Raw genomic sequence first — 11,965 nt, 5'->3', positions numbered from 1 at the left:
AAATCATACTTGGGATATCACTGAACTTCCGCCCGGCAAAAGACCCATAGGTTGTAAATGGGTATATAAAACAAAATATCGTTCTGATGACACCATTGAACGCCATAAGGCCCGTCTTGTTGTTTTGGGGAACCATCAAAAAGAGGGAGAGGATTTCACGGACACTTTTGCTCCTGTAGCTAAAATGGTTAGTGTTCGCATATTTCTGGCTGTTGCTGCAGCTAAACATTGGGAAGTTCATCAAATTGATGTCAACAACGCATTCTTACACGGCGATCTGCATGAGGAGGTATATATGAAGTTACCTCCAGGTTTCTCTTCTTCTTCTTCCACCAAAGTTTGCCGTTTGCGGAAATCTCTTTATGGTTTACGTCAATCACCTCGTAATTGGTTTGCTAAATTATCTACTGCCCTTCGTCTTTATGGTTTCCAACAATCTCATGCAGATCATACTTTATTCACTTATCGGAAAGGGCAAGACATCTTATCTCTTCTTGTTTATGTCGATGATATATTGGTTGCCGGTAATAATACTGTTTTGTGCTCTTCTTTTAAGAAATATTTACATACCTGTTTCCAACTCAAAGACATGGGACCTCTCAAGTATTTTCTTGGTATCGAATGTGCTCGTTCACCTGCCGGTATCCTCTTGTGCCAACGTAAGTACACACTTGATATTTTAAAAGAATGTGGTCTTGTTGGGTGTAAACCTGTGGACACTCCACTACCTCAGAATCATCGTTTGGCATATTCAGAAAGTCCTCTCTATTCTGACCCTGCACAATATCGTCGAATTATAGGTCGTCTTATTTATCTTACTATTACTCGCCCAGATATTTCATATTCTGTTCATATATTATCGCAATTTATGCAAGCTCCTCGTCAAGATCATTTTGATGCTGCAATAAGAGTATTACGCTATCTTAAGGGTCATCCCGGCCAAGGTTTATTTCTCCGCGCAGATAGTGACCTCCAATTATATGCTTATTGTGATTCTGACTGGGGTAGTTGTCCTTTAACTAGACGCTCAATTTCTGGTTATTTAATCTTGCTTGGGTCTTCACCCATTTCTTGGAAGACTAAGAAGCAGACAACAGTGTCTCGGTCTTCTGCTGAAGCCGAATATCGGGCAATGGCTTTTGCTTGCGCTGAAATCAAATGGTTGAAAAATATTTTGGCATCCCTTGGTATCTTTCATAATCAACCCGTTCGACTATTTTGTGATAATCAGGCTGCCCTTCATATTGCTTCTAATCCAGTATTTCATGAGCGTACTAAACATATTGAGATTGATTGTCATTTTGTCCGTGAGTTACTTATAGCTGGTGTCCTCACTACTTCACACGTTCGTACGAAATATATTCCATATATTCAATGATTATTATGGGGAATTATTTTAGGAGTAATTGTAGGCCATTAGCTAAACATAGTTTCCTTCCCTTAATTATCTATGTTATTTTTGTTAATTAAGCTTACAAGGATGTATATAAATATTAGGTGTAATACACTACAAAAGAATGGGAATGCAAAAATATAATGAAAGTATTTCATATCTTTCTACAATAGATCATGGCTTCAAATCTCAAATACTCCTCATTCAAAGTAGAATATTTTGCGTTGCATGAAGGCATGTGTTGCATCATTTACACTTTTAGCCCAAAAAAATACTTTCATGTGAATAGGCATGTTAAAGTATATAATATATTTTGGGGCTCAACCATCAGCTTATTAAACTTTTGGTTGAATAGGTTTCATGACAATAAGTAAATATTTCCTTAACATCTTAATTTTTTATTTCGACTTTGATCCCATATTCTTTTCATCAATCTTATCTACAAACTCAGTTCATACTCAGACCCTGACCACAGTTCCTATGAGTGGGATATACCGGGTATGATAATGATGATATCTACAAACTCAATTTTTTTTTTCATCTCATACACAACATTTTACATATAATACTTTCTATCATATATATTATATTATACAGGTTGAAGAATGCATCGAGGATAAAAAAGAAATGCTAGGTGTACGTAGCGTATTGGGCATACCAACAATACAATTAAAAAACTACGTAAGCACAATGGGAATAATAGCCGCGTTACAACAATAACATTCACAACAGCATTGACAGTCCCGGGTAGCCTATTCCAAGACAAAGGGTCATCAATTTTCCTCAAAAAGACAGCATTTCAAGTATTTATGAGCTCAGATGTTGTAGCAATGTGCTTGTCAATGATAGTATTATTTTGTCTCGTTTGGATCATGGTTGCCGGAAATCGACACAATTCATTAATGATAATCGATTTCAGCGTATCATTGCTACTCGCATCTTTTTTCGCGACTCTACTAACTTTCATGACGGGTTTATATGTAATCATGTATCCGATCAAACCTTGGATTGCGTTCGTAGCTTTAGGCCTCTATTTGCTCTTTGACAGTGCTGCTTGCTCGCAAATTTCTTATCCTCAAATTGTTGGTTCCTTTGGGAAAAATCTTTACTGTTTTAACTAGGGTGTTGTGGGTTTTTACTACTAAATTATTTACAAAACTCACTGCTTGTTATAGCATAGTCTCGATCAAGTTATAAGCTGAAATCAGGTAAACAAGGTAGCACCACTGCCGATAAAATTTTGTCCAACAATGTTTAATTTAGAAAAATTATCCCAAATTCTTGGTTGCTCCAGTAAGCTATGCATTATAATGTATCCCATGTTAAATTATCCCAAATTCTTGGCTCTGATACCATGTTAAATTAGGCTGGACTTATTGTGAATGCCAGCATATTAACGGGGGACACAAGTGCACACACTTCATAAGCCAAGGAGATATATACCATTCCAAAACCATATAGCAATGGGAATAAGGTCTCTAATAGCTTATAAAGCATGCACACCATTTTCAATTTATCGATGTGGGATAACTCATCCCAACACCCCCTCACATGCGAACCCCCGTCAAGTTCGCATGTGGGAGTAATCAATTAGGGTAGGAACGCCATTCTTTTTTAAATTATTGATCGAACCATCGGCTCGGATACCATGTTAAATTAGGCTGGACTTATTATGAATGTCAGCATATTAACGGGGGGACACAAGTGCACACACTTCATAAGCCAAGGAGATATATACCATCCCAAAACCATATAGCAGTGGAAAAAAGGTCTCTAATAGCTTATAAAGCGTGCACACCATTTTCAATTTATCGATGTGGGATAACTCATCCCAACAGGATTCAATACTCTATAAATAGAGGGGGCCATACTCTACCAGAGGATCTTTCAATCTGTTGTAGTCTTGAGATAGAATTGAATTTGATGTAGTTGATGGTAATTGTAATTTTGTTGTCTGTTACATTACCGCATTAATCTCTACCAACAAATCAATTACAAACCAAACTTCATAACTCCAAATTCTCACGAAGAGAGAGATCAAAATCCAATATATGAGTTGAATTAACCCAATGAATAGGTACAATAACTCTCCTTTAAGGATAGCACAAATATTTATTCTAATTATATTTAAAAAGCTTAAACGGATAAATTTATAGGCTTATCATCAACCAAAAGGTTGATAATAGCTCAAACTAACTATGAGGATTAGGGTTTTTTTAGAGAGAGAGAAGAGTATTTGTCCTACCCAACATAGTTTAATGCTATGTTCTACTTAGTATAAGTGTTTCATTTGATTTTTGACACTATTTATTAATTACTCTTATATTGTATAATATGCTTAATTTATAAGTTATAACATAGTTAAGTGTGATCTTATTTGATTCGTCTCAATACAAAGATTATTAATATCAACTTATTATATAATTTTTTTTACTATGCACCATTAAAGATATTAATGATATAAATAATACATTGACAAATGTCTCTAATCAAATGAGATATTTAAACTAAATAGGAGAAAGTAAATATAATAGATACTATGGGTGGCTTTTTGTATTTCAAAGATAATTTAAATATATAAAGGTGATTAAAAACATGATAAGGTCTAATTTCAAATAACAAATAATGCAAAATTAATGATAAAACTCAAAATAGATTTTGATGCTATTGACGTGAACACACAAGAGTATCAATTAAGGGTCAAAGTTATTCGGATAAAAAATCATAAACCAAATAACTGCAAATCAAATAAGAGATATGATTTGGACTTGATATAAATTGGTTTGGTTTTGGATTTGAGTTTTTAAAACTAAAATATTTTGGTAATTTGAATTAGGTTTGAATCTTCTAAAAACCATAATTCTGATCCAAATTAAAATAAAAATTTACTTTTTAACATTAAGGTAAACTACTAATTGAATGAATCTTGTGCAACCCCACATATAAAAAAAAGATTTTAATTGGCGTGACCAAAAAAAAAAAAAAAAACAAAAAAACCTTCAAAACAAAATAAGTCTTAATTCAATGATTCAAGTTTCTATTTTGCGATACCCATCTTGGGCTAATTCTGATCCATAAATTGAACCTGACTCAAGTCTCAACTGATCCCCATAATGTCCTACAAACGAAGACTACCTCGAATGAGTCTTCACTGACTGCTTATTTCTAGGACACGGGATTAATTCTTGGTTAGAATTAGAGCTATTCAAATGTGACCCGACCCAATAAATTGAACTGAAATTGAAAGTAAATCGACCCAAAATGTGTTCTTTTTTTATGTTTATCAAACCGACATTATCCGAACCGAAGCTGTACCCGATTCGGTTGACAACCGAAAATGGAAAAACTGAACCCGAGCAGCGACCGATTTTTGTAACCGACATATAACCGTTAATCGAGATTACCCGAACCTAATAGTGACCGACCCGAGTCATATCTGAACCGAATCATGCTCGAAACCGAACTCAATCCGGCTAAAACCGACTTAACTTGAACGAATTTTTAATCGAACTACTGTAAATCTAAACCAATTTTTTACATAGAAGTATGATCGACGCATGTTCAATTATCTTATTACTTAATCTAATAAAATGATTGATATTTTAATAAATTAAATTTTGTAAATATATGGTTTCATATATTTAGAGTTAATAATTAATGGTTAATGTTTTAACTACTTTTAATCAAATTAGATAAAATTGATAGTTATTTAATTTTAATTTACAGTCAAACAAGTAAAAACAACAAAATAATGATCACTAATTGATTTGTATTTTAACTATATTGCTCTAAGTAGAGGGAATCTTATCATTAATTAAAAAATGACTAACAACTTAATCTGGTATTGAATCGATTGATATTAATTAATAATTCTTAGGCGAATTCTACTTGAAAAATACCCGAACCCAATCTGTACCCAGTAAAACCGAATCAATTATTAATTGATGACAACCCGAAACCAATTGACACTTGACTCGAACTTTAACCGATACCGAACCGATGCTAACCCGATAGCTCGAATAACCGATCTTCAACCGAACCGTGACTACCCGACCCAACCCAACCCGACCCAAGTGTCGCCCGTCATAACACGTATCCGAAAAATAACCGATTCAAATAACACCCTCTCCGAAATCGACCCGATCAGCCGTATGAGCAATTAGATTACTCTTCAGCACAACACAAGCTTTCAGTCCCCAATTCAATTTGCGTTGCCTTATTAATTGTTAGCCACAATTTTCTATACCATTTTTGTCGTAATCTGTCTTCAACTACAAACTGTAAATGCAACACACCAGAACAAAAAAACTTTCTTCACCCATTACCAAATTAGTATTGATTTTTGGTACTATTGTTCCAGATTAATTGATACCTAAAGAATCATCAATACTTATATAAATTCACCTATAAATAATGTCTTTTTTCCCAATTCCGCCATTTGATGAATTTCGAGAAAAGCTTTCTACTCAAGTCAGACCTTGGCAACGCTCTTTTCAGTTCTGGACTCGTACTGCTGAAATTTACACTGGCTATAAGGTTTAGTTTTTGTGGGTTTTTGGTTAAATATATAAATATTTTTGAAAAATTCAATTCTGAAATTGGGTTTAATGCAATTTTGCTTAATTTTCTGTACTGGGTTTTGGTGGGAATTTCAGGCTTTTCAAGTTAGAGTGAGTTTTGTGAAGGATGCAAAGAAGCAAGAGGAAATGTGGGAAAGGCAACATGAAGTTGCCGCTGATAAAATTTACAATATGTGCTATGAACTTGGTGGGTTCTTCCTTAAGGTATTTCTCTCATTGATAGATGTATTTTGTTCTTGATTTTTGATTTGTTTTCATCAAATTTATTAATTGGATCGAGCTTGGTTTAATTGAATTTAATTTTAACAATGCTATATCTGGCCACTTTTCTATATTGATTTACATAGCAAGTGTTTGTAGATTATGTACTCCAACCCTGTTGTTTTTACATCAACTGTTTTCTAACGGATTTTTCATTAATCTACCATTTTACATGTACTCCATTATTCACTTACGCCTCATTTGGTTGTTGGTATTGAATGGTGAGATTCATGATGAAAATCTGGTGTAATTTATGATCATGCTTGTTGTACTCTAATCGTTTTTTCTTTCTTTACAATATTCAAATGTATCTGTTACCGCATGGAAATGTTTTATTAGGTGCTAATGAAAAATAGCTAACAAAAACACATTTTGAGAATGAGGCTTTATTACTGTAGTAATAACATAACACATTCTTATTTTCATTGCCACCATTTAATGCCAATAATCAAAGGCCCCATTAGGAGTGTAAGTGTGATATTACTAGTAAATGAGTTTTATTGTATCTGTTAGCTTTTTTGAGGAAAGGTTGATGTTCGTTGAATTTCGTAAGTGATCCTTCATTGAGATGGCTGAGTCATGGGTTAATGCTTTCTTTGCTACTTCTATATCATATTAAGGTTTGAGAAATGTGCAAAAGATTTGGCCTCTACATTTGATCAGTGACTAAAGCTCATATTTTGAATGATTTTGACAATGAGGCGTCAATTAGATTGCTCAAATTGTTGGGAAGCCTGATTTAGCTCCTGCGGCATGGGTGAGACGACTGGTGACACTTTGTGATCAAGCTGCTCCGACACCTTATGAGGTTGTTCAAGTTTTGCTGGAGAAAGAGTTGGGCAAAAGCATGGACGAGGTGTTTGACAGATTCGATGAAGATCCTCTAGGATCTGCATCGATTGCACAGGTACATTTTTTTACTATATATGTTCTGAAGCATCCTTAACATCTTTTTGATTTCAATGGTGATGGCTCAAGTTGGACTTATTCTTTGTTCAGAAAATTATTGATCTTGGTAGAGAATTTTTCTTGTTTCTCTGTTTATACACCTAATTGTGTTTATAACCTATGATACCCTTCTGCTTTTACACCACTGATTATGTGAAGTTTAAAGCTTATTTTCCCTTGAGGATTTGTCCATTTCAAAAAAGTGAAAATCTTAAATAACTTTTGCAATCAAGAAATCTGATCGTGCCCAGAGGGTAATTTGTTAGGCTCTTTGGCCAGGAATCAGGAATTTTGAAGCTGAGTTGTTACTCAGGGCTGCAGAGTTTCATGGGACACCTCAACTAAATGTAATGTTCCAAAGTAAATAAGTGTATAATCTTTAGGGTTGTAAGTAATAACTGTTAGGACTTCATCAAGAGGGCAGTGGGAGTGAGAAGCCCGGGCCAACAACTTACAGATGGTTAAGACTTGCTTGATAGAAGTACTTTTTTGCTTATATTGGCAGAGCTTTCTGACGGTTATGATTCTTGAAAGCGTTCTGTGGATATACATAAGATATTGTTGTAATGTATTTCTGCGTCCTGCAATGTGTTCTGGTCACATGTGGATATATTTAAAATTCAGTGGAGCGTTTTTGTTTGTTGATGTGTTCTGTTGCTAAAATATTTCTGTTGAATCTTATGCTTTTTTTGTGTTCTCTTGTAATTTAGGTCCACCGTGCGAGGTTGAAGGGTAATAAGAGCGATGTTGTTGTTAAGGTGAATAACCTTTATGTATCTTATAAAGCTTTATTTTAGCTATAATCATCTGACACCTGAAAATCTTGTAGGTCCAACATCCAGGAGTTCAGGAGCTGATGATGACCGATATTCGTAATTTGCAAGCATTTGCTTTATACATGCAGAAGACAGATATCAAATTTGATCTATATTCCGTAACAAAGGAAATGGAGAAACAGGTGAAAATATATTAGCTTTTTTCTTGCTCCCATATTAAACATCATTATTGTAGCCTAAAGCTGAGATTGAGGTAGTAAATATATTAGCGTTTGCTTCGTGCTTTTATCTTCATTTCAAGAGGTGTATTCCTTCCGGCTTCCACAGATAACCTCTTCTTTATTTGGTGAATTAAGTAGATTTCTAATTGAGTTTTTTCTTCTAGATGTATGCAGCTGGTTATTAAATTTTGCTTATGTCTACAACTTTACCATAAAGTTTTTTTTTGGAAATTTTTAATCTTTAAAATATACATAACAAAAGGCAAAAGTGCAGTACGAACGCTTGTTAACTAAATTACCAGGGCGCAACATCCAAAAAAACCCGACAGTTCCAAGTAGTTTTTAGCAGACAATGGAGAGATTATTTCAGATGAGAGCTGCTCTAGTACTAGTTTAATTGCCTTATTTGTATGAATGCATCCCTAGCTTTGTTTTTGAGGAATAATATAAATCCTTGGCTCCTTGCCAAATTCTGATGTGGGCTGGTAAAAAAGGGATTTTCCTACCAGATTCCTCTAAATTCATTTATCAGCAATCTTGGTTGATTATGTTACTCCTCTTCATTTAGTTATTTTCTGATTTTTTTTCTGATGGAGCTTTTTTCTCTTCATAAGATTGCATATGAATTTGACTTTACAAGAGAAGCAGCCGCAATGGAAAGGATCAACCGTTTTCTTTGTGAGAATAATAAGAAGAGCCCGGTCCTGGTACCAAGACTTATGAAGGACATGTTGAGCAGGTATGCAGCTCAATTTGCTTTTAATGTTCAAATACATTACCACCTATTTTTTTGGCAAAAAACTTGTAGGGTAACACATGAGAAAAACTTCAATTTACATTTCAGGGTTGTGGCAAAAAATTTTTTTTTTTGGGGGGGGGGGGGGGGGGGGGGGAGGGTTGGGGAAGAATGGGCAGCCTTGTATAGCGTGAAATGAGCGTCTTGTTTCCATAAACCCTTGATTGCAAAGGCTTTGGTTGAAAATAGTTCGCCAAAAAACTCACATTTGCTCTTGTAAATGTCTGACATGATATGAACGTTTTGATTTGCATCTTTGACGTGCGTTCTGATCTGGAGCTTAGTGTGGTCCAGTTTCTTGTTCATATTTTTATCCGGTGGATGCCTTTTCTCTTCAATTATTTGTGCTGAGATGTGTCGATGAATTACCATATGCTGACTGATGGATCAGTCTTTTGGAAGTTAAGCATGTCTTATGACTAATAATATGAACTTTCTTTTATTAGGAAGGTATTGGTGATGGAGTATATTGATGGTATCCCAATCATGAAACTTGGTGACGAAATGGCAAAAAAAGGCTACAATCCTAATGGTCGGATTGCAATTGCTGCCAAGCAGTAAGCCCACTTAGTATGCAGTCTCGTTTTCCCCCCTTTCCTTCAGATTTTGTGGCTGTTGATGGATGGTTCTATTGCATCTATTTTCCCTTCACAGTTCACGCTAAAAGAAAACAACCCAAATCTACTATATATGGACTCTAAAAGTGCCAAAACTGTTGTGCTGGTTATTCTGAAACGGATCGCCGCAAACTTATTTGTGCGCAGGAATATTCTTAAGTGCTTATCCTTAGCATATGGACAGATGATATTGAAGAGTGGCTTCTTCCATGCAGATCCTCATCCAGGAAATATTCTAATATGTAAAGGTTCTGAGGTGAGTCAAAGGCCCGTTCTAATTGAAGTTATTAGTAGTAGTAGCCGCGTTTACCTGAACTATTGGAAAATTATGTAAAGTTGGTTATTGTTTAGGTTGCATTGCTTGACTATGGGCAAGTGAAAGATCTCCCTGAGAATTTGAGGTTTGGATATGCAAAACTCGTGCTTGCTTTAGCTGATAATGATCCAAAAGGCGCAGTGGAGAGTTATAGGTGCTTGCTATCTCATGGAAGTATTTCTTATTATTTTCATGTTTTTGATTTTTTCAAAAGTTTGGACGTGAATATAGGCCACATTTCGTTGATGATAGTTTGTATAATTATTTAGGTTAAACTACCATATACTACATATCTTTCACTATTTAAAATGTTGCTTCTCCACCATGCTATCGACTATCATTCTTTCAAATACTTTGTGAAGAGTACCATAAAGGTAAGTATATGAAAGTTTAACTTAGTGTCACATGATTTGCTAATCTTTTTGTGAGTTGTGAATTCAAAAACGCAAATTATGGTCTGTTTCGGGGCTGTTTTTGGTCATTTTGAGCGAATTAGCCGGCAAACAATGTTACACTAATCCAGCTGATAGCTTGCTAAAGAATATGTATATTATCATGGGGCACCCGTAAATCAAAATGAGGCTTATTATTTTTGAAACAGAGACAACTATGTAACATACAGAATGATGAAAGAGATTTTTATGTAAATCTTATGTATATCCTGGATATTTTTCTGCCTTGCCGACATGCAGGGAGCTCGGTATCAACACCTTTAGTAAATGCGAAGATGAAGAAAACGAGATGCTGAAATTAGCACAAGCTATGTTTGACACCCAGCTACCTCCAGGAGTAACTATGCTACAACCTTTCTCCGAAGGGTCCTCCATCAAAAAGATATCTGTTGAGGTACTGAATTTTTCTGATGGTCACCACTTATGTGTTTCTGTCATTTTGTTTTTATCTTACAACTTTTCCCGCGAAGCTGTTGAGTTTTCGTTGGTTCTTTTCAAGGGTTTTCCTGAAGAGCTGTTTTCGGTTCTCCGAACTGTGCACCTATTAAGAGGGCTAAGTGTTGGAATGGGTTTGAATTATTCGTGTGCTAAAGATTGGCGACCGATTGCCGAAGAAGCTCTATTTTGTGCTGGTCGACTTCAAGGTATCCCCTTGAGCCTCTGAGGCCTCATTAGTTGGTAGAGACATAACGATAAGTTGCGTCTTGATAGTTGATTTTGTTTTTTGGTACTAAACATTTCAATGCTGATACAGCGAGGACTGACAAGGAGAAAACACATAGACAGTGCTGGTTCAGAAGAACATACCGCAAACGATAGTTCAAAATGATCGCTACGCCATATTTCCGGGTTATGACAATTTTTTTGTGGTTTTCTTGGGGGGAGTAGAGATGGAAGCCTAGAACCGGTGGTTGCTAATTTCATTTACCCTTGTTCATTCATTTTTTCTTGTTCATCCCATTTGTGTCATGTAAGCATTCTTCAATCAATATAGAGAAAGATAGTGTAGAAAATCTTCCCATTCCGAACCCTCTTTTGAAATTGAATCCTTTTTGATAGACAAAAAGGCGAAAGATTTGGTAAATGGCTGTTAGCTTGAGCTATTGGCTAAAATCGTTGCTGAAAGTATTTATTTAAGTTACATGTTTAAGCCACGTGTTAAGTAGATGTTTAGTAAAAATCATTTACCGACTGTTAGCTATTAGAAAAACTGGCCAAAAGCTTAAAGCAGCATGGAACATCCAAATCTATTTTCAACAAAATACTTCATAACCTTTTTGCTACATTTTTTTGTCCGTTCTTCCACTGAGTTTGATACATTTCTTTCTATGGAAATGTCTTTATGATAGTTATATCATTTATGTATTGATTTTTTCCTTAATGTTTGTGTAAAACACTTTGGTAATCAACTCAGAATCCTTTCATGCCATTAAATTTGGCTTAGATTTTTTTATAATTTTTTCATTAAATTTACTTATTTTTATTTTTGACAACAATTCATATTTTCTTCAATTTACACGTCCACATATTTTACTTACTTTTTTTTTCACATTTTTCTCCCACGATCTCACTAAATTTATTTTTATCTTTTTTTTTTTTAGTTTT

General features: G+C 34.9%; 1 protein-coding gene across 2 annotated transcripts; it reads left to right on the top strand.

The window, feature by feature from the left end:
* The first annotated feature begins 5,622 nt into the window (after positions 1-5,622).
* On the top strand, positions 5,623-11,881 carry LOC130813272 (uncharacterized). 2 transcript variants are annotated; one of them, XM_057679071.1, is made up of 12 exons: positions 5,624-5,929; positions 6,049-6,177; positions 6,947-7,141; positions 7,893-7,940; positions 8,012-8,140; positions 8,794-8,918; positions 9,422-9,532; positions 9,740-9,848; positions 9,944-10,062; positions 10,601-10,754; positions 10,860-11,004; positions 11,115-11,881. In XM_057679071.1, the coding sequence occupies exons 1-12, from the start codon at positions 5,807-5,809 to the stop codon at positions 11,177-11,179; spliced, it is 1,452 nt and encodes a 483-aa protein (XP_057535054.1). In that variant the 5' UTR covers positions 5,624-5,806; the 3' UTR covers positions 11,180-11,881. The 2 variants fall into 2 exon arrangements, 1 of the variants encoding a protein (XP_057535054.1); XR_009042199.1 differs by lacking the exons at positions 10,860-11,004; positions 11,115-11,881 and having other exon boundaries at positions 5,623-5,929; positions 9,944-10,282; positions 10,601-10,733.
* The last annotated feature ends 84 nt before the right edge of the window (positions 11,882-11,965 follow it).

This window comes from Amaranthus tricolor, chromosome 5, assembly GCF_026212465.1.
Source record: "Amaranthus tricolor cultivar Red isolate AtriRed21 chromosome 5, ASM2621246v1, whole genome shotgun sequence".
NCBI lineage: Eukaryota > Viridiplantae > Streptophyta > Magnoliopsida > Caryophyllales > Amaranthaceae > Amaranthus > Amaranthus tricolor.
Note: the sequence above shows the minus strand (reverse complement) of the source record. Positions and strands in the feature narration are given on the sequence as shown.